This window comes from Salvelinus namaycush, chromosome 8 (assembly GCF_016432855.1).
Source record: "Salvelinus namaycush isolate Seneca chromosome 8, SaNama_1.0, whole genome shotgun sequence".
NCBI classification, from domain to species: Eukaryota; Metazoa; Chordata; class Actinopteri; order Salmoniformes; family Salmonidae; genus Salvelinus; species Salvelinus namaycush.
This window is the reverse complement of record NC_052314.1, coordinates 44758437-44781149: the sequence shown is the minus strand read 5'-3', so window position 1 is coordinate 44781149 and position 22713 is coordinate 44758437. Positions and strand designations below refer to the sequence as shown.

The 22713-nt window shown below is 43.8% G+C and overlaps 1 protein-coding gene across 2 annotated transcripts; it reads right to left on the bottom strand.

Annotated features, from left to right (window-relative positions):
• Positions 1-8743: 8743 nt before the first annotated feature.
• LOC120052714 (SAGA-associated factor 29) lies at positions 8744-21186 on the bottom strand. 2 transcript variants are annotated; one of them, XM_038999790.1, is made up of 10 exons: positions 21110-21186; positions 12511-12584; positions 12047-12122; positions 11539-11611; positions 11122-11186; positions 10858-10987; positions 10025-10171; positions 9838-9873; positions 9525-9687; positions 8744-9266 (listed from the first exon to the last, which is right to left on the bottom strand). In XM_038999790.1, the coding sequence occupies exons 2-10, from the start codon at positions 12574-12576 to the stop codon at positions 9150-9152; spliced, it is 873 nt and encodes a 290-aa protein (XP_038855718.1). In that variant the 5' UTR covers positions 12577-12584; positions 21110-21186; the 3' UTR covers positions 8744-9149. The 2 variants fall into 2 exon arrangements, with proteins under 2 accessions (XP_038855718.1, XP_038855717.1); XM_038999789.1 differs by lacking the exon at positions 21110-21186 and adding an exon at positions 17447-17491.
• Positions 21187-22713: the final 1527 nt, after the last annotated feature.

Here is a 22713-nt window from a genome sequence, read left to right as displayed (position 1 = left end):
GCAAATGAAGGGGAGAGGCTGTGATTATAATTGATGTAGTAAATTACTTTTCCTGTCAATTACTTTATGTAATAAACATCCTTTATTGTGTTTGTACAGTATTTCCCTTTTTTGAAGGTTTAATAAAACCTTAATTCAGCCAAGAAATCCATCTTTTCAATGATGAAATATTCAACAGACTGAACAGTCGTGTACCAATTAGATTAATTAGTTGCCATTCAGCCTCATCTAGCCTTGGTATGGAATAACTGATAACTGACAAAATACCTCAGCCTCAGGAAATCATTGGGGAAAGAAGTCACACTTCCAGTTTGCACAAATCTTTATTTGACTTGCTTTAATAGAGATACAGACCGTATAAAAGCATACATTTAATCTAACAATGTCTTCATTGTGTCTTATTAATTGAAAATAAAAGCAGTATTCCTTTATTCACCATTTCAAAAAGGAAAGAGCAATACCAGTATAAATAGAAAGCAGGCTCAGACAATATATATAATGACTATAGAAAAATGACTTAACAATTCAAAACCCTACGGTCAGATGGCTTTTCATAAAGACGTCATGGTAAGTAATAGAATCCAAGTTTCTGAGTGTGTGGGACTTGAGGGGGAGAAAGAACCAGTGGAGACAGCAACAGGCAGGTGGCAGGTAGAGGCGGGCCAGGTGGGATTGGGCCAGGCAGGTCCAGGTGTCAGGCCAGGGTATCCTCAGTCACAGTCCAAGAGTCTCAGGCCCTCCGAAAGGGGAGACGGGGAGAGAAAAGATGAGGGTTTGTGAGAGCATGCCTAAGACCATAGTGCACCACATGCACTGAGGTTAGAGAATAATCAATAGTGTTGCTGTGGACACTGGATAATCTGACTAACACACACACAAACACAATCAACCTGTTTGACCTCGCTGTGATACTGTAGGCCTACTTATGTTACTTTAATGAGTCAATTCAGGTAGCTTTCAATGTCTTGCATTTGTGTTAACCATGGCAGCCAGCATTGTACAGTCGTGGCCAAAAGTTTTGAGAATGACACAAATATTAATTTCCACAAAGTTTGCTGATTCAGTGTCTTTAGATATTTTTGTCAGATGTTACTGTGGAATACTGAAGTATAATTACAAGCATTTCATACGTGTCAAAGGCTTTTATTGACAATAACATGAAGTTGATGCAAAGAGTCAATATTTGCAGTGTTGACCCTTCTTTTTCAAGACCACTGCAATCCGCCCTGGCATGCTGTCAATTAACTTCTGGGCCACATCCTGACTGATGGCAGCCCATTCTTGCATAATCAATGCTTGGAGTTTGTCTCTTGAGGAAGTTCTCAATGGGATAAAGGTCTGGGGAGTTTCCTGGCCATGGACCCAAAATATTGATGTTTTGTTCCCCGAGCCACTTAGTTATCACTTTTGCCTTATGGCAAGGTGCTCCATCATGCTGAAAAAGGCATTGTTCATCACCAAACTGTTCCTGGGTGGTTGAGAGAAGTTGCTCTCGGAGGATGTGTTGGTACCATTCTTTATTCATGTCTGTGTTCTTAGGCAAAATTGTGAGTGAGCCCACTCCCTTGGCTGAGGAGCAACCCCACACATGAATGGTCTCAGGATGCTTTACTGTTGGCATGACACAGGACTGATGGTAGCGCTCACCTTGTCTTCTCCGGACAAGCTTTTTTCCGGATGCCCCAAACAATCGGAAAGGGGATTCATCAGAGAAAATTACTTTACCCCAGTCCTCAGCAGTCCAATCCCTGTACCTTTTGCAGAATATCAGTCTGTCCCTGATGTTTTTCCTGGAGAGAAGTGGCTTCTTTGCTGCCCTTCTTGACACCAGGCCATCCTCCAAAAGTCTTCACCTCACTGTGCGTGCAGATGCGCTCACACCTGCCTGCTGCCATTCCTGAGCAAGCTCTGTACTGGTGGTGCCCCGATCCTGCAGCTGAATCAACTTTAGGAGACGGTCCTGGCGCTTGCTGGACTTTCTTGGGCGCCCTGAAGCCTTTTTACAACAATTGAACAGCTCTCCTTGAAGTTCTTGATGATCTGATAAATGGTTGATTTTGGCACAATCTTACTGGCAGCAATATCCTTGCCTGTGAAGCCCTTTTTGTGCAAAGCAATGATGACGGCACGTGTTTCCTTGCAGGTAACCATGTTTGACAGAGGAAGAACAATGATTCCAAGCATCACCCTCCTTTTGAACTCAATCAGCATGACAGAGTGATCTCCAGCATTGTCCTCGTCAACACTCACACCTGTGTTAACGAGAGAATCACTGACATGATGTCAGCTGGTCCTTTTGTGGCAGGGCTGAAATGCAGTGGAAATGTTTTGGGGGGATTCAGTTAATTGCAAAGTCCCTCTTATGCAAATTTCCATCATACAAACTGAGGCAGCAGACTGTGAAAATTAATATTTGTGTCATTCTCAAAACTTTTGGCCACGGTTGTAAATGAAGAGATGTGCAGAAAGATAATCAGCCTCTGTCTGTGGATCCTTTCCTCTTAATGTATTTTTCATGTCAGCCATGCCCAGCTTTTCTAAGACACACCGTTTATTTAAAGCTCTCGTTGAGTCTATTGCTTCAGTTCTTGTTTCACTTATTCTTACCTGGTAAATAAGCAACAATGCTGGGTAACCACAAGGAGAAAAATATGAGGTGAGACACCCGATAAGGCTCTCATCGCTGTCATTCACAGGAGAAAGAGACAGAGATATCGCGGAAGGAGATCGGGGTGCCTTGTAAGGATCCGGCGACGAGTGGCTAATCTGCCTTTGCCATCGGTACTATTGGCCAATGTACAATCGCTGGATAATAAAGTGGATGAACTACAAGCACGTATATCCTACCGACTTAACATTAAAAACTGTAATATCTTATGTTTCACCGAGTCGTGACTGAACGACGACATGAATAACATATAGCTGCCGGGTTACACACTGTATCGGCAGGATAGAACAGCAGCTTCTGGTAAGACAAGGGGTGGCGGTCTATGTATATTTGTAAACAACAGCTGGTGCACGATATCTAAGGAAGTCTCAAGGTTTTGCTCGCCTGAGGTAGAGCATCTCATGATTAGCTGTAGACCACACTATCTACCAAGAGAGATTTCATCTATATTCTTCGTAGCTGTCTATTTACCACCACAAACCGATGCTGGTATTATGACCTCACTCAATGAGCTGTATACGGCCATTAGGAAACAGGAAAACGTTCATCCAGAGGCGGCACTTCTGGTGGCCGGGGGCTTTAATGCAGGGAAACTTAAATATGTTTTACCTCATTTCTACCAGCATGTTAAATGTGCAACCAGAGGGAAAAAAACTCTAGACCACCTTTACTCCACACACAGAGACGCGTACAAAGCTCTCCCTCTCCCCCCAAATCCGACCATAATTCTATCCTCCTGATTCCTGCTTACAAGCAAAAATTAAAAGCAGGAAGCACCAGTGACTAGATCAATAAAAAAGTGGTCAGATGAAGCAGATGCTAAACTACAGGACTGTTTTGCTAGCACAGACTAGAATATGTTCCGGGATTCTGCCGATGGCATTGAGGAGTACACCACATCAGTCACTGGCTTCACAAATAAGTGCATTGATCACGTCGTCCCCACACTGACTGTACGTACATACCCCAACCAGAAGCCATGGATTACAGTCAACATTCGCACTGAGCTAAAGGGTAGAGCTGCCGCTTTCAAGGAGCGGGACTCTAACTCGGAAGTTTATAAGAAATCCCGCTATGAACAGTCTACTCTATTCTAGCAAATAAAGTGTACTCAAATAGAGCCTAAATATATATATATATTATATATATATAATAATACCAGTCAAAAGTTTGGACACACCTACTCATTCAAGGGTTTGTCTTTATTTTTACTATTATTATTTTTTACTATACATTGAGGAATTATAGCGAAGATATTAAAACTATGAAATAACACATAGGGAATCATAAAGTAACCCAAAAAAGTGTCAATTTTTAAAAATGTATTTTAGATTCTTCAAAGTAGCTACCCTTTGCCTTGATGACAGCTTTGCACACGCTTGGCATTCTCTCCATCAGCTTCACCTGGAATGCTTTTCCAACAGTCTTGAAGGAGTTCCCACACACACTTGTTGGCTGCTTTTCCTTCATTCTGCGGTCCAACTCATCCCAAACCATCTCAATTGGGTTGAGGTTGGGTGATTGTGGAGGCCAGGTCATCTAATAAGGCACTCCATCACTCTCATTCTTGGTGAAATAGCCCTTACACAGCCAGGAGGTGTGTTTGGTCATTGTCCTGTTGAAAAACAAATGATAGTCCCACTAAGCGCAAACCAGATAGGATGGCGTATCGCTGCAGAATGCTGTGGTAGCCATGCTGGTTAAGTGTGCCTTGAATTCTAAATAAATCACAGTCTCACTAGCAAAGCACCCCCACTCCTCCTCCACCATGCTTCACACTGGGAACCACACATGCAGAGATCACCGTTCACCTACTCTGCGACTCACAAAGACACAGCGGTTGGAACCAAAAATCTCACATTTGGACTCATCAGACCAAATGACAGATTTCCACCGGTATAATGTCTATTGCTCGTGTTTCTTGGTCCAAGCAAATCTCTTATTATTGGTGTCCTTTAGTAGTGGTTTCTTTGCAGCAATTTGACCATGAAGGCTTGATTCACAGTCTCCTCTGAACAGTTGATGTTGAGATGTGTCTGTTACTTGAACTCTGTAAAGCATTTATTTGGGCTCCAATTTCTGAGGCTGGTAACTCTAATGAACTTATCCTCTGCAGCAGAGGTAACTCTGGGTCTTCCTTTCCTGTGGCGGTCCTCATGAGAGCCAGTTTCATCATAGTGCTTGATGGTTTTTGCGACTGCACTTGACGAAACTTTCATGGTCCTTGAAATTTTCCGTATTGACTGACCTTCATGTCTTAAAGTAATGATGTATTGTTGTTTCTCTGCTTATTTGAGCTGTTCTCACAATAATATGGACTTGGTCTTTTACCAAATCTTCTGTATACCAACCCTACCTTGTCACAACACAACAATTGGCTCTCAAATATAAAATATGTTTGTTTAACACTTTTTTGGTTAAACATTCCATGTGTTATTTCATAGTTTTGATGTCTTCCCTATTATTCTACAATGTAGAAAATAGTAAAAATAAAGAAAAACCCTTGAATGAGTAGGTGTTGTGAGAGAAAAATAATGTATTTACCTTTTTTGTTTAATATTAATAGTTAATTAATATGCTTAACGACAGTAAAGACATTTCTTTAGTGCCAATGCTGTGCTTCTGAGAAAGTATGGTTCATCTCTTCCACATTAACTCCAACCAGTTGGTCTAGGTGTATAGTCAAGGACATGGGATAGAGATATACTTGAGGAACAGATAGACCTGTATTGTTTCAATTTCTATTTGCTTCTGAGTAACCTGGTCACACGGCATAAGACAAAGAGCCTCTGAGAAGTGACCACAGTTCTTCAGCCAATCCTGTTCTTTTACTATCTTCCAAGGGCACAGCTGTGGGGAGATGGAAGAGAACGGAGGCTGGCTTGGTAGAGAAAGGAGTAACGGAAATAACGTTATCACTTGTTGGTGCGCTATGACCCGATACACCTGGCCACAAGAAGAAAACAAGGTAGCTTATATTGCCCTGATCTGCTGGGGAGGGGTGGAACCAACCATGACTAAGCAGTTCTTGGGTTTCTATATAAACCCCTTGCGTCTGTATTATTTGAGCTCTCACTGCATTCACTCTGTGTGCATGTAGTGACCTTGCTCCCTTATTAATGAGTGAATAAAGATTTTTGATTAAGTATAACTCTGACTTGTGTGATAAGTTTGTCTCTTCTCATTTGATAATACAGAAATAACCACCACAGTGCGTCCACACTTTTGACTGGTACTGAATATAAAAACAGTTTATTCTTACTCAGTATCCTTAGTCGACATACAAATGAAAAACATTGGTTTTTGTTAACATTGCAGCAGATGGCAGGGAGAGGTGAGGGGCGTTGTTATTGAGGGGAGATATATGGCAGCCCGTTGGCTCCACCCCCGGGCCTTATATGGACTTCCTGCCCCAACGAGGAAAGGCTGTGTTTCGTTAAGCCAGGGAGTGCTTGGGGATAAAGGAGGAAGCAGCCTACACAAAGGGGCAGAGTAGGAGAGAATCAAGAGCGTTATGAAGAGTGGGACAAGAGAGAACACTATCTGTGAGTTTACCCCCCTTGTGTACCGGACCGGATTGGCTGAGGACCCGAGTGTGAGAATTACCCCTGGAAAACGGCTTGTGGATTGTGGTGATTGGTGAATTCCCCTCTTCCCCAGTGTACCAAAACCCCTAATAAACTTCCCATTTGCATTCTATTTGTGCTACTGATGCATGTTTTGTTATTGAACTTGGTGATGTGGCAACCCCACACCCTTGAGCCTGCTACAAAATATATTTAAAAAAAGATATTAACACATGCAGCATAGCTCATTCCACAAGAAGCATAGTCATGTCACTACCAGGCAAATACAGACAGAACATCCTGCATGTCTCACAATGACAAAACAGATGAGCCATAACACACCGTTGGATATCAATACAACTCCCTAGATTGACTGAGCCTCACAGATAGCGTCCCAAAACAAATTTTTACTAACATGCCACATGTGCAACCAGAGAAAAAAAAAACTCTAGACCACCTTTACTCCACACACAGAGATCCATACAAAGCTCTCCCTGCCCTCCATTTGGCAAATCTGACCATAATTCTATCCTCCTGATTCCTGCTTACAAGCAAAAAATCTAAAGCAGGAAGTACCAGTGACTTGCTCAATACAGAAGTGGTCAGATGATGCGGATGCTACGCTACAGGACTGTTTTTCTAGCGCAGACTGGAATATGTTCCGGGATTCATCCAATGGCATTGAGGAGTATACCACCTCAGTCATCTGCTTCATCAATAAGTGCATTGACGACGTCGTCCCCACAGTGACCGTACGTACATATCCCAACCAGAAGCCATGATTTACAGACAACATCCGCATCGAGCTAAAAGCTAGAGCTGCCACTTTCAAGGAGCGGGACACAAAACCCGGACGCCTATGAGAAATCCCGCTATGCCCTCAGACGAACCATCAAACAAGCAAAGTGTCAATACAGGATTAAGATTGAACCCTACTACACCGACTGACACTCGTCGGATGTGGCTGGGCTTAAACTATTACGGACTACAAAGGAAAACCCAGACACGAGCTGCTCAGTGACGCGAGCCTACCAGACGAGCTAAATGCCTTTTATGTTCGCTTCGAGGCAAGCAACACTGAAGCATGCCTGAGAGCACCAGATGGTCTGGATGACTGTGTGGTAACGCTCTCGGTAGCCGATGTGGGCAAGACCTTTAAACAGGTCAACATTCACAAAGCCACGGGGCCAGATAGATTACCAGGACGTGTACTCAAAGCATGCGCGGACCAACTGGCAATTGTCTTCACTGACATATTCAACCTCTCTCTGACTGAGTCTGTAATACCTACATGTTTCAAGCAGACCACCATAGTCTCTGTGCCCAAGGAAGCGAAGGTAACCTGTCTAAATGATTACCGCCACGTAGCATTCATGTCGGTAGCCATGAAGTGCTTTGAAAGGCTGGTCATGGCTCACATCAACAGCATCCTCCCGGATACCCTAGACCCACTCCAAATCACATAGCGCTCCAACAGATCCACAGATGACGCAATCTCAATCGCACTCCACACTGCCCTTTCACACCTGGACAAAAGGAACACCTATGTGAGAATGGTGTTCATTTGACTACAGCTCAGCTTTCATCACCATAGTGCCCTCAAAGCTCATCACTAAGCTAAGGACCCTGGGACTAAACACCTCCCTCTGCAACTGGATCCTGGACTTCCTGACGGGCCGCCCCCAGGTGGTAAGGGTAGGCAACAACACGTCTGCCACGCTGATCCTCAACACTGGAGCCCTTCAGGGGTGTGTACTTAGTCCCCTCCTGCACTCCCTGTTTACCCACGACTGCGTGGCCAAACAAGACTCCAACATCATCATTAAGTTTGCTGATGACAACAGTGGTAGGCCTGATCACCGAGCAAAGAGGACCAAGCACGCCCCCATTTTCATCGACGGGGCTGCAGTGGAGCAGGTTGAGAGCTTCAAGTTCCTTGGTGTCCACATCACCAATGATCTATCATGGTCCAAACACACCAAGACAGTCATGAAGAGGGCACGACAAAACCTTTCCCCCTCGGGAGACTGAAAAGATTTGGCATGGATCCCCAGATCTTCAAAAAGTTCTACAGCTGCACCATAGAGAGCATCCTGACCGGTCGCATCACCGCCTGGTATGGCAACTGCTCAGCATCTGACCGTAAGGCGATACAGAGGGTAGTGCGTACGACCCAGTACATCACTGGGGCCAAGCTTCCTGCAATCCAGGACCTATATAAGAGGCGGTGTCAGAGGAAAGCCCATAAAATCGTCAGAGACTCCAGTCACCCAAGTCATAGACTATTTTCTCTGCTACCGCACGGCAAGCGGTACCTGAGCGCCAAGTCTAGGACCAAAAGGCTCCTTAACAGCTTCTACCCCCAAGCCATAAGACTGCTGAGCAATTAATCAAATGGCCACCGGACTATTACCCCCCTCCATTTGTTTTGTACACTGCTGCTACTCGCTGTTTATTATCTATGCATAGTCACTTCACCCCTACCTACATGTACAAATTACCTCTAAACTGTACCCCCACACACTGACTCGGTATCGGTACCCCCTGTATATAGCCACGTTATTGTTATGTTATTGTGTTACTTTTTACTTTATTTGGTAAATATTTTAATAATTCTCCTTGAACTGCACCTTTGGTTAAGGGCTTGTAAGTAAGCATCTTACATCTTACAAGGTCTAGACTTGTATTCGGCGCATGTGACAAGTAAAGTTTGATTTGATGTTATTTTATTTAAAACCCGCCCTCAGTGTGTCCATACTAAGGTATGGAATCCATTGTTATTCTGGGGAGGGGGGTGGTTGGAAACACTTGTCTAGGAACACTTGTCAAGTCTGACAAAATACAGTATCTTCAGTCACAGTCCCCTTGATTTCTCCTGACTCCTCTCTTTCTTCTCCTCTTCATCAGTCTCTTCTTTACTTCTTTTTGTTCTCTTTGCAGGCCACCACGTATCTCTGAGCTACGTTGAGGGGCGGGGAGTAGCCGTCTGCGTACGACGTGTCCTCAAACAGCACTGAGTAGTCGTCCTGGGGCTGAGAGAGCAGAGAGCATGGTGGTTAGTGGAGAGAACAGAGTTGGGGTCAGTTTAGCATTTTCCCCAATAATGGTTAAGGTTAGGATTGCTGGAGGGGAAGCTGCCAAGCGAGGGGCCTGCCTGGATGCAGGGTTTGGTGTACAGTAACATTATCTCTGAACCAGCTTTATGTAGTTTCGTCATCAAATAAAATGTATTCAAATTACGCCAATCAGCCCACCCCCCCGCTCCTCTCCTCTCCCTTTCCTTGTCTCACCCGGTGTGGGTGTGTGTGGATGAGGGCTCTGTAGAAGCAGGTGGTCTGAGGGTAGAGGGCCAGTACCAGCTGGTCTTTACTGAACAGGGCCTCCGGGTCCGTCTCTGGGTTGGCCTTCCACTGGGGTAGGGGGATGATACGCCGCCTGCTCAGGGTGTGTCTCCTGGAGGAGGAGGATGGGAGGGTGGGAGATAAGAAGCAGAGTAGATAATTGTCATTATATCCGAGGTGAGATTTTCAGGGCATAAAATATAATGTACTACAAGACAAAATAGTAGGAAGAGAAATATAGAAAATGAAGACATTGACTTACTCTTTTCCTTCCTCATCAATGTCATCCACTTCGTACCTGAAGGATAGAGCAAAAGAATACAACTCAAGACAGTCTGTGTTGTAGCTGATTGGCTAAAAGTGTTAAAGGCTGTAGTTGAGTGGTAACAGTGGTACATGGCTGTACTTGATTGGCTAACAGTGGCTGGAGCTGATTTGCTGATAGTTACTTGTTGGTGGAGTGGCTGTAGCTGACCACCTCGGCCAGGATCCACTGTTCGTCTCCGTCCACGGCCTTGACCCGCGCTGCCACCTTGTCCCCTTGCTTGGCCACGTAGTCACTGTTGGCTGGCATCGCCCCACACAGGGGAGGAGGACTGGAGGAGAGGGGGATACAGGGAAGGATGGAGGGTTTTAGGGGTGAGGGAGTAATATAGTAATGGAGGACAGAAAAAAGGGGCAGGTGGAAAAGAAATGGGGGTGGGGGTACTGAACTTGAAATGTACACAACAAGAACACAGATTTTGGCCTCCCGAGTGGCGCAGTGGTCTAAGGCACTGCATCGCAGTCCTAGCTGTGCCACTAGAGTCTGGGTTCGAGTCTAGGCTCTGTCGCAGCCGGCCGCGACCGGGGGGCCCATGGGGCGGCGCACAATTGGCCCAGCGTCGTCCGGCTTAAGGGTGGGTTTGGCCGGCAGGGATATCCTTGTCTCATCGCCCACTAGCGACTCCTGTGGCGGGCCGGGCGCAGTGCACCCGACACGGTAGCCAGGTGTACGGTGTTTCCTCCGACACATTGGTGCGGCTGGCTTCCAGGTTGGATGGGCAGTGTGTCAAGAAGCAGTGCAGCTTGGTTGAGTTGTGTTTCGGAGGACGCATGGCTCTCGACCTTCGCCTCCCGAGTCCATACGGGAGTTGCAGCGATGAGACAAGACTGTAACTACTACCAATTGGATACCACAAAATTAGATACCAAAAAAAAGAACACAGATTTTTGTTTCCCGTTGTAAAATGTTGTGCACTACTATACTGAGCTTAGGAGAGACTGAATCATCAGACCCTACCTGTCTCCTGGCTTGCCAATCCACAGCGGGAGCGTCATGGCTGACTGTTGGAGCAGCGTCATCAGCACCCCCCTCCGCATGGTCTTCCTGGGGGGGTCATTGTCGCTGTTCACCCCTGCCATCTTAGCCGCTGGGGGAGAGGAGAGAGAGCAAAGAGTGAGGCATGGGCTGCATCTCAATAGTTAACAGTGGCTTATTCTCGTCTCCTCTCCTTCCTAAATAGGATGTAGGCTGTTATGAGAATTCAGTCACAGCCATTCTTACCTATTCGCCTCTCCTCCAATAAGGATTTGATCTCTGCAATTTTGTCGAGAGCATGACGAAGAATACTGTGGGAGAGAAAGAGTGGCGCCTGACTTATTTCTTTGGAATGGAGCTGTACTTACTTACTCCACATGGTGGCGATGATTTCTGAACGGAAGACAAAAACACATCCAAACACTGAACTACCACAGTTGGATAGGTGAAAGGAAACATTAAATGGCTTACACCAAACCTACCATATCAGATCAGTGGACACTTTAAGGGGCATAGGGCAAGGGGCATAGGGATATCAGTGTAGGCTACCCTGATGAAGACAGCTTGTCTGTCGAAACGTTGGTTATTAGGTTATTCAATTATTGCATCTGAGCTCCTAGAGTGTGCGGCTCTCCTTTTCTTTTTCAAGTGTAGGCTACCGACCTGCACTCTGCCTCAGCATCTGCTCTGGCTGTGGTGTAGAGTCCCCTCAGCTTAGTCCGGTAGTAAGGGGAGGCTGGGGAGATGGGGACAAGAATAACACCTTATTACACTGTGTGTGTGTGTGTGTGGGGGGGGGGGGGGGGTTGTCTATCCTTATGGGGATCTAAAAGCCCCAATGTCCCCACAAGGATCGTAACATTTCCCACGTCCCCATGAGGACAAAGGCTATTTTAATCTTAGGGGTTAGGGTTACAATTAGGATAAGAGGTTAGTGGTAAGGTTTAGGGTTACAAGTAAGGGTTAGGTTTAGGGGTTAGGGAAAATAGGATTTTGAATGGAAATTAATTTTAGGTCCCCACGAGGATAGAAGAACATGACGTGTGTGTGTCTGGCGAGCCAGACGATACATAACTAGAAACGGTGTGTAACAGTAATATGAAGAGTTATAAAATAGTGTTGCAGTGTTGATGGAAAAAGGGGAATGTGGGGAGGTGAGGTAGAGGCTCACTCTTGTTCTCAGTCTGCATCCTCTCATGTGTTTTCTGGATGTTGAGCAGGTTGTGTTCACTGCGCGACCGCTCCTCCTGAAAAAGAGAATGAAAGGGATTAATATTACAATGTGGTTGTTGCAAAGGTGCAAAATGATGCAATATATCAGCAAGAATAACATGCAATGTGCACACAAAATGTAAATGTATTACAGTGATTGATGTTTGGCAATGAGATTTAATTTGATCTCTGAATATCATTCCTATTCTGTATTGCTAGGTATTACATTACTCCCAAATGTGACTTCAATCCCTATGATGGCATGATGTAAAAATATGAGTCATTGGAGTCACATTTGAATATAACTAGCTAGGTAGCTATTTATTCATCAAATTACCGTCCTCCACTGTGGTACCTGAATTACTGGTCAGTGCTCCTGATGACAACAGCACTTGGGTGTAGAAACCATTGGTTGAGACTTACCTGCGTCTGCTTTATGAGTTGATGGAGCTCTGTTAAAAGCTCTGCGATTTTGGTGTCCGCCGACATGATGTTGCCTGTGGTAACGAGATGTCCAAAATGCATTCATCAAATTAGTTTCACTTGAGTTTAAGCAGCAACATGATAGACATGCCTTGCACACATGATAGCTAGCCAGCAGATTCCGACCCTACCGTTATGCTTGTTTACAATGAGTTGCACTGGGGTCGGAACGTCATCATGGTTAGAATAACACTCTGGGGATGAGAAATTGTGTTGTGCTCCGAATTGTCCCATTATCCCAACTGTTACACCGGGAAGATTGAACGACTGCTTATTTTCAAAGCTGCCCTTTTCGTCCTCATGCTATCCAGCAGGAGCCACAGCAGCCATTATAGAATGACATGTTGCGTAACACAACAAATGAGCTGATTGGCTGCCACTGCTATTCCAAAACGGTGGCAGTGGCTACTGCTAGCTAGCATGAGGACAAAAAGGGTAGTTTTCCGGAAAACTAGCAGTATTTCAATCTTCTCGATTTACAGTTGAAGTCGGAAGATTACATACATCTTAGCCAAATACATTTAAACTCAAATACATTTAAACTCAGTTTTTCACAATTCCTGACATTTAATCATAGTAAAAAATCCCTGTCTTAGGTCAGTTAGGATCACCACTTTATTTTAAGAATGTGACATGTCAGAAGAATAGTAGAGAGAATTATTTATTTCAGCTTTTATTTCTTTCATCACATTCCCAGTGGGTCAGAAGTTTACGTACACTCAATTCGTATTTGGTAGCATTGCCTTTAAATTGTTTAACTTGGATCAAATGTTTCAGGTAGCCTTCCGCAAGCTTCCCACAATAAGTTGGGTGAATTTTGGCCCATTCCTCCTGACAGAGCTGGTGTAACTGAGTCAGGTTTTTAGGCCTCCTTGCTCGCACATGCTTTTTCAGTTCTGCCCACCAATTTTCTATGGGATTGAGCTCAGGGCTTTGTGATGGCCACTTCAATACTTTGACTTTGTTGTCCTTAAGCCATTTTGCCACAACTTTGGAAGTATGCTTGGGGTCATTGTCCATTTGGAAGACCCAAGCTTTAACTTCCTGACTGATGTCTTGAGATGTTGCTTCAATATATCCACTTAATTTTCCGTCCTCATGATGCCATCTTTCTTGTGAAGTGCACCAGTCCCTCCTGCAGCAAAGCACCCCCACAACATGATGCTGCCACCCCCGTGCTTCACGGTTGAGATGGTGTTCTTCGGCCTGCAAGCCTTCCCCTTTTTCCTCCAAATATAACGATGGTCATTATGGCCAAACAGTTCTATTTTTGTTTCATCAGACCAGAGGACATTTCTCCAAAACGTACGCTCTTTGTCCCCATGTGCAGTTGCAAACCGTAGTCTGGCTTTTTTATGGCAGTTTTGGCGCAGTGGCTTCTTCCTTGCTGAGCGGTCTTTCAGGTTATGTTGATATAGGACTCGTTTTACTGTGGATATAGATACTTTTGTACCTGTTTCCTCCAGCATCTTCACAAGATCCTTTGCTGCTGTTCTGGGATTGATTTGCACTTTTAGCACCAAAGTATGTTCATCTCTAGGAGACAGAACGCGTGTGGTCCCATGGTGTTTATACTTGCGTACGATTGTTTGCACAGATGAACGTGATACCTTCAGGCGTTTGGAAATTGCTCCCAAGGATGAACCAGACTTGTGGAGGTCTACAATTTATTTTCTGAGGTCTTGGCTGATTTCTTTTGATTTTCCCATGATGTCAAGCAAAGAGGCATTGCGTTTGAAGGTAGGCCTTGAAATACATCCACAGGTACACCTCCAATTGACTCAAATTATGTCAATTAGCCTATCAGAAGCTTCTAAAGCCATGACATCATTTTCTGGAATTTTCCAAGCTGTTTAAAGGCACAGTCAACTTAGTGTATGTAAACTTCTGACCCACTGGAATTGTGATACAGTGAAATAATCGGTCTGTAACAATTGTTGAAAAAATGACTTGTGTCATGCACAAAGTAGAAGTCCTAACCGTCTTGACAAAACTATAGTTTGTTAACAAGAAATTTGTGGAGTGGTTGAAAAATTAGTTTTAATGACTCCAACCTAAGTGTATGTTAACTTCCAACTTCAACTGTAGGTCAAATTTAGAGTAAAGTGTAACATCCCATCCCTGCATTGAAGTAGGTTTTCTGTTCCATATCTTGCGTTGCCTCCACTGTTGCCTCCACGGTGTCTTAAAGGTCCAATGCTGCCATTTTTCTCTCAATATCAAATAACTTCTGGGTAACCATTAAGTACCTTACTGTGACTGTTTTCAATTAAAATGGTCAACAAGAAACAAAAATAGCTTCTTAGCAAATAGCAATTTCTCAAGCAAGAATTTTGTTAGGACTGTCTGGGAGTGGTCTATGTGGGGCGGGGAAAATGGGAAACTTTCTGTTATTGGCAGAGAGGTTTGAAACTCACTCGCTTACTGAAGGGAATCGATTAATCTGGCCTGGGCGCCCAGATAGGCATGTTTTGCAACGGGGGAAAGTTGATTGCATTCATTTTGGAACCGTGCTGCCTCCCGTGCGTGAGCCATGTGCCCCATTCAAAGCCCACTGGGAAGTTGGCTCAAAACAAAAGTGACGTATTTAAAGCACGTGCAGTAATGAGTAGGATTCTGTGTTCACATTCAAAAGTGATTGCTTTTGATAAAAACGCGAGAGGTTGTATGTTACTGGATGATGTACCATGCTGCCTTGTTGACAACACGACCGCGCGGTGTAGATTACTGTTCAATTTGAGAAAGGTGCTCCTCCCTCACCGCTTTTCCCATTCACATCACGGGCCATAGACCAGTGCCCCACAGCTCAGCATAATCTAATACCGCCCATTGGTCTATTAACCTGTTTGGGCTGCAGGGGGCGTATTGAGTAGCCAGATAAAATGTGCCCATTTCAAACGGCCTCGTACTCAATTCTTGCTCGTACAATATGCATATTATTATTACTATTGGATAGAAAACACTCTCCAGTTTCTAAAACCGTTTGAATTATTTCTCTGAGTGAAACAGAAGTCATTCTGCAGCACACTTCCTGACCAGGAAGTGGAATGTCTGAAACCGAGGCTCTCTTCTACTCCCTGCCTATACATGGGCATGATACGTAAGCGTCTACGTGCACTTCATACACCTTCCCCTGGGTGTCAAGAGGCGGTGAGAGAAGAAATTTCGTGTTTATCTTGGTCTGAGGTGGAATAAAAGCTCTTTGTATGACGTGACCGTCCATTTTCTGTTTTCTGGAGCGCGCGAAAGGGACATGGATTTGCCTTCTGTTTAGCTGTCGTTATGGACGACTAATTTCTCCGGCTATGATTTTATTTGATACATGTGACCATATCATCGTAAAGTATGTTTTTTCAATATAGTTTCATCAGATTATTGAAAATTTTTCGGGAGTTTTGCCGTGTTCCGTTCTCTTCCGTTTGTTGACTTGGAGAGCTTTGTGCCACTTGGCAAGTGTGCGTGCTAAATCGAGAGGGAAAATGAACGTTCTGAATCCAAACAACGACTGTTCTTGACAATGGACACCTTGTCCAACATTCTGACGGAAGATCACCAAAAGTAAGAAACATTTTATTATGCTAATTCATATATCTGTCGTGCATGTGAATTAGTCGTGGGCGCCCAACTTTGGGGTACTCAGCTATACCGAAGCTGGATGTCGTAATGAAGTTATTTTTTAGAATTCTAACACTGCGATTTCATTAAGAACTAATGGATCTATCATTTCCTATACAACATGTATTTTTTACTTATGTTTATGAATAGCTATTTGGTCAGAATATGTGTGTCAGAAAACGTGTCAGAAAAATATCGTTGCTGTTTAGACGTTGTGGGAAAAAGATGCTACGTTAGCACAATGTGTAACCACTGATTTCAGCTCTAAATATGCACATTTTCGAACAAAACATAAGTGTATGTATAACCTGATGTTATAGGACTGTCATCTGATGAAGAAAATCAAGGTTAGTCAAAAATTATATATCTTTTGCTTGTTTGTTACGATCGCTAACTTTTGCTAATGGGAAATTGCTTGTGTTTTTGGCTATTGTGGTACGCTAATATAACGCTCTATTGTGTTTTCGCTGTAAAACACTTGATAAATCGGAAATATTGTCTGGAATCACAAGATGCCTGTCTTTCAATTGCTGTACACTATGTATTTTTCAGAAATGTTTTATGATGAGTAATTAGGTATTTGACGTTGGTGTCTGTAAATATTATGGCTGCTTTCGGTGCAATTTCTGATTGTAGCTGCAATGTAAACTATGATTTATACCTGAAATATGCACATTTTTCTAACAAAACATATGCTATACAATAAATGTTATCAGACTGTCATCTGATGAAGTTGTTTCTTGGTTAGTGGCTATTTATATCTTTATTTGGTCGAATTTGTGATAGCTACTGATGGAGTAAAAAACTGTTGGAGTAAAAAAAGTGGTGTCTTTTGCTAACGTGGTTAGCTAATAGATTTACATATTGTGTCTTCCCTGTAAAACATTTTAAAAATCGGACATGTTGGCTGGATTCACAAGATGTGTACCTTTCATATGCTGTATTGGACTTGTTAATGTGTGAAAGTTAAATATTTAAAAAAAATATCTTTTGAATTTCGCACCCTGCACTTTGAGCTGGCTGTTGTCATAAGTGTACCGACGTCGGGCTGCAGCCATAAGAAGTTAACTAATTTACCACCTGGTGAATGTAAGATGGAGCCGGAGCAGAAGGCAGACGTTTTACATGCCCCCAACCGATTGTGTTTATTTATCTGCGTTGTTTGTAACTTATTTTTTTTACTCATTTTGTACATAATGTTGCCGCTACCATCTCATACGATCGAAAATAACTTCTAGACATCAGAACTGTGATTACTCACCACGGACTAGCAGAATCCTGTTTCTTCTTTCACGACTCTGACGAGCCCGAGACGGAGGATATACGGCTCCCTCGGGAACAGGCCCCGACCCCCGTGATCTGCATGAAGAGGAGGCGGAGAAAGAGAGGCCGGAGAGCGGGCTGCCTTCTGAGAAGTCGGAGGCGATCGAATAAACCCCCACTTCCCTCAATTCTGCTAGCAAACATGCAATCTTTGGACAATAAAATCGACGAGTCACAGGGAAGATTAAACTACCAACGGGACAAACAAAACTGTAACATCTTATGCTTCACAGAGTCATGGCTGAACAACGACAAAATCAACATACAGCTGGCTGGTTATACGATGTACCGGCAGGATAGAACAGCGGCGTCTGGTAAGATAAGGGCCGGCGGACAATGTATTTTTTGTAAATAACAGCTGGTGCACTATATCGAAAGAAGTATCGAGCTATTGCTCACCTGAGAATGAGTATATCATGATAGGCTGTAGACCACACTACCTACCGAGAGAGTTCTCATCTGTATTCTTCGTAGCTGTTTACATACCACCTCAATCAGAGGTTGGCACTAAGATAGCATAGAATGAGCTGTATTTCTACATAAGCAAACAAGAAAACCCTCACACTGAGGCGGCGCTCCTAGTAGCTGGGTACTTTATTGCAGGGAAACTTAAATCAGTTTTACCAAATTTCTATCAGCATGTTAAATGTGCAACCAGAGGGAAAAGAACTCGGGACCACCTATACTCCACACACAGAGATGCATACAAAGCTCTCCCTCGCCCTCCATTTGGCAAATCTGACCATAATTCCATCCTCCTGATTCCTGCTTACAAGCAAAAATTAAAGCAGGAAGCATCAGTGACTAGATGAATAAAAAAAAGTGGTCAGATGAAGCAGATGCTAAGCTACAGGACTGTTTTGCTAGCACAGACTGGAATATGTTCCGGGATTCATCCAATGGCATTGAGGAGTACACCACATCTGTCATTGGCTTCATCAATAAGTGCATCGATGACGTCATCCCCACAGTGACCTTACGTACATACACCAACCAGAAGCCATGGATTACAGGCAGCATCTGCACTGAGCTAAAAGCTAGAGCTGCCGCTTTCAAGGAGTGGGACTCTAACCCAGAGACTTATAAGAAATCCCGCTATGCCCTCCGACGATTCATCAAACAGACAAAGCGTCAATACAGGACAAAGATCGAGTCATACTACACCAGCTTTGATGCTCGTAGAATGTGGCAGGGCTTGCAAACCATTACAGACTATAAAGGGAAGCACAACCGAGAGCTGCCCAGTGACACGAGCCTACCAGACGAGCTAAACTACTTCTATGCTCGCTTCGAGGAAAATAACACTGAAACATGCATGAGAGCACCAGCTGTACCGGAAGACTGTGTGATAACGCTCTCCGCAGCTGATGTGAGTAAGACCTTTAGACAGGTCAACATTCACAAGGCCGCAGGGCCAGACAGATTACCAGGATGTGTACCCCGAGCATGCTCTGACCAACTAGCAAGTGTCTTCACTGACATTTTCAACCTCTCCCTGTCCGAGTCTGTAATACCAACATGTTTTAAGCAGACCACAATAGTGCCTGTGCACAAGAACATTAAGGTAACCTGCCTAAATGGCTACTGACTCGTAGCACTCACGTCTGTAGCCATGAAGTGCTTTGAAAGGCTGGTCATGGCTCACATCAACACCATCATCCCAGAAACCCTAGACCCACTCCAATTTGCATACCGCCCCAACAGATCCACAGACGATGCAATCTCTATTGCACTCCACACTGCCCTTTCACACCTGTACAAAAGGAACACCTATGTGAGATTGCTATTCATTGACTACAGCTCAGCATTCAACACCATAGTGCCCTCAAAGCTCATCAATAAGCTAAGGACCCTGGGACTAAACACCTCCCTCTGCATCTGGATCCTGGACTTCCTGACGGGTAGCTAACAACACATCCGCCACCCTGATCCTCAACACAGGGGCATCTCAGGGATGCGTGCTCAGCCCCCTCCTGTACTCCCTGTTCACTCATGACTGCACGGCTAGGCACGACTCCAACACCATCATTACATTTGCAGATGACACAACAGTGGTAGGCCTGATCACCGACAACAACGAGATGGCCTACATGGAGTAGGTCATTGACTTGGCCGTGTGGTGCCAGGACAACAACCTCTCCTTCAACGTGATCAAGACAAAGGAGATGATTGTGGACTATAGGAAAAAGAGGACCGAGCACGCCCCCATTTTCATCGACGGGGCTGCAGTGGAGCAGGTTGAGAGCTTTAAGTTCCTTGGTGTCCACATCACCAACAAACTAACATGGTCCAAGCACACTAAGCCAGTCATGAAGCGGGCACGACAAAAACCTATTCCCCCTCAGGAGACTGAAAAGATTTGGCATGGGTCCCTCAGATCCTCAAATGGTTCTACAGTGCAAACGGCCCAGTACATCACTGTGGCCAAGTTTCCTGCCATTCAGGACCTCTATACTAGGCAGTGTCAGAGGAAGGCCCTAAAAATTGTCAAAGACTCCAGCCACCCTAGTCATAGACTGTTCTCTCTGCTACCGCACAGCAAGCGGTACCGGAGCGTCAAGTCTAGGTCCAAGAGGCTTCTAAACAGCTTCTACCCCAAGCCATAAGAATCCTGAACATCTAATCAAATGGCTACCCAGACTATTTGCATTGCCCCCCTCCATACCACTGCCCCTCTCTGTTGTCATCTATGCATAGTCACTTTAATAACTCTACCTACATGTACATACTACCTCAACTAACCGGCACCCCCCTGTATATATTGTTATTTTTTACTGCTGTTCTGTAATTATCTCTTATTCTCATCCATATTTTGGGGGGGAACTGCACTGTTGGTTAGGGCCTCGTAAATAAGCATTTCATTTGGCACATCTGACTAATACAATTTGATGTCACCAGGCAGGCCAAAACTCCATCCCACCAAAACAGGCTGAAATTTCAGGTGTCCTTTTTAAAATGTAATCTTTAACTCAGCAAGTCAGTTGAGAACAAATTCTTATTTACAATTACGGCCTACACCGGCCAACGCTGGGCTAATTGTGTGTCGCCCTTTGGGACTCCCAATCACTGCCGGTTGTGATACAGCCTGGATCTTTTCAAAGAGCTCTTACACCAAAGGCATTATCCTTTTCACAATATTATTACAACTACATAGTGTGGGTATATATATATACAAAACGTTGACTGCAATGGGCCTTTAATCTAACCATGATTGCGTTCTGACCCCAGTGCAGCTCAATGTAAACAAGCGCAACGTTAGAATCTTCTGGCTAACAGTAAGGTTAGCTGTATTGTTCGCAACTTATGTCACATTTACTTTGTACTGACAAGTTGTCTGCAAGAGTTAGCTAACGTGGTCAGAACGAATATATTGGAGGAAACTAGCCAGCTAAATTTAGAAAATTTAGCAAGCCAACTAACGTTCGCAAGCTAGCTTAGCTGGCTAAATAGCTAGCTAGCTTCTATGACGCCTTAAACGTGACCTTTCCTTTTATCAACCACCAAACGCAATTTATTTTGAGGAGTAAAGTTACATTTTGGTAAGTAGTCGAAAATTGTTATACAAAATGTTTAGAACTATACATTCAGACTATCTCCCTACCTTTGGTAGTTTGTGAGCTTTCATTCGTTTCAAGGCCTACTACGGACTGGCAGCGAGGACAAACAGTACTACCCCAAACGTTTGTCTTACGGGTCTTTCAATATTGCATCTCGGCCATAGACTGTATAAGAAATAAGGCATATCTCTACCATATGGGTGTTCTAATGTTAAAAAATAATAATAATAATCACACGTAAATATAATTGCTGTTTGAATTCGTTTAGCTAATGTTTACAACCCATGAAATGTAAGTGGTGAAGTAAATTACATCTTCCAAACATCTCTCCTCAATGTTTACATATTGACACATACAGAGAATTCCTTTCAGGCATTATCTTGAAATTGCACTGTAATGTTTGTGTAAAATGTGCCGTCAGCAGAATTCTGCGAGGGAGCGGAGGGAGGTTTGGCCTCTGGAAACAAACACCATCTGTAAACACTATGGTGAAGAAAACAGCTACATAAACAGCAAAACAATCACTAAGAACAAAACTCAATAGAGAACTAATATGAATGTAAAGCTAGGTAGACCGAGCCCTAATGTAAAGCAATATATTATACCTATTTGATATTACTAGTTGGGTGTGGAGGGAGGCACAAGGGGTGGTGAGGTGGAGATACTGAAAAGTTAATATTCAACCCTGACATGGAAAAAATAAGGTCATAAAATGGACCATAAACAGACACAGATAAGTGTTGGCTTATCTGCCATGCTTAAAAAATGTCTGGGGTGCTGTTTATAATTGTGTGTGTGAGTCTTTGTGTGTTTCTTGAGAGCAGGCTTAGTCACAGCTCATATGGTAAGCTCATATTTCAGCAAATATTTATTGAACAGAGTGCCCACATGACTGAGAGATGGCAAGAAAGCGTGGAAGGAGGAGTCACAGAAAGAGTAAGGGGAGAAGGAGAAAAACAGTGAAAGAAAAAACAGGACTGTTGATAGACAACTGATAGACTGCCGTTGACAGGAAATAAGCACATGTAAGAAATATGAATAGTGGGAGTGAAAGAGAGATAGATAAAGAAGAGAGAATGGGACAAAGAGAGAGTGACGCTTAAACATGTCGCCCCGGTTTATGGCCAGTACAGTACTGTTTATGACTGTTTATGGAGGCAGCGAGGGAAGTAAAATATGCCAAGAACTCTCTCCCTGCTTCAGTACGCCTGTGTCAAACCTTCCTTGCTCAAAAACAATTAGGTCATATCCAAAAGGAATGGTTTGTGGAATATGCAATGCAGGCTTTAGGAGAAGAGGCTACTTTGAGAAGTTTTACTCATATTTCCTGTTTCAAGGCCTGTAATTTATACGACGGCGTCTGAACATGAGTAGATTTATGTGAGGGATGGGTCCTTCCTTATCGTTCTTACAGATACAGACAGTCGTGTGTTTCTTTGTCACGACTACAGTCTGAATCATTCTATCTACGGTATATACAGTTGAAGTCGGAAGTTTAGATACACTTAGGATGGAGTCATTTAAAACTTGTTTTTCAACCACTCCACAAATGTCTTGTTAACAAACTATAGTTTTGGACTGTTGGTTAGGACATCTACTTTGTGCATGACACAAGTAATTTGTCCAACAATTGTTTACAGACAGATTA

Coding starts and splice junctions, on each gene's coding strand:
- LOC120052714 (XM_038999790.1), bottom strand. CDS start 12,576: ATGTCGGCGGACACCAAAATCGCAGAGCTTTTAACAGAGCTCCATCAA. Junction 10,172..10,857: donor ATTGGCAAGCCAGGAGACAG/GTAGGGTCTGAT, acceptor CCTCTCCTCCAG/TCCTCCTCCCCTGTGTGGGG. Junction 9,874..10,024: donor TACAGCCACTCCACCAACAA/GTAACTATCAGC, acceptor TCTATCCTTCAG/GTACGAAGTGGATGACATTG.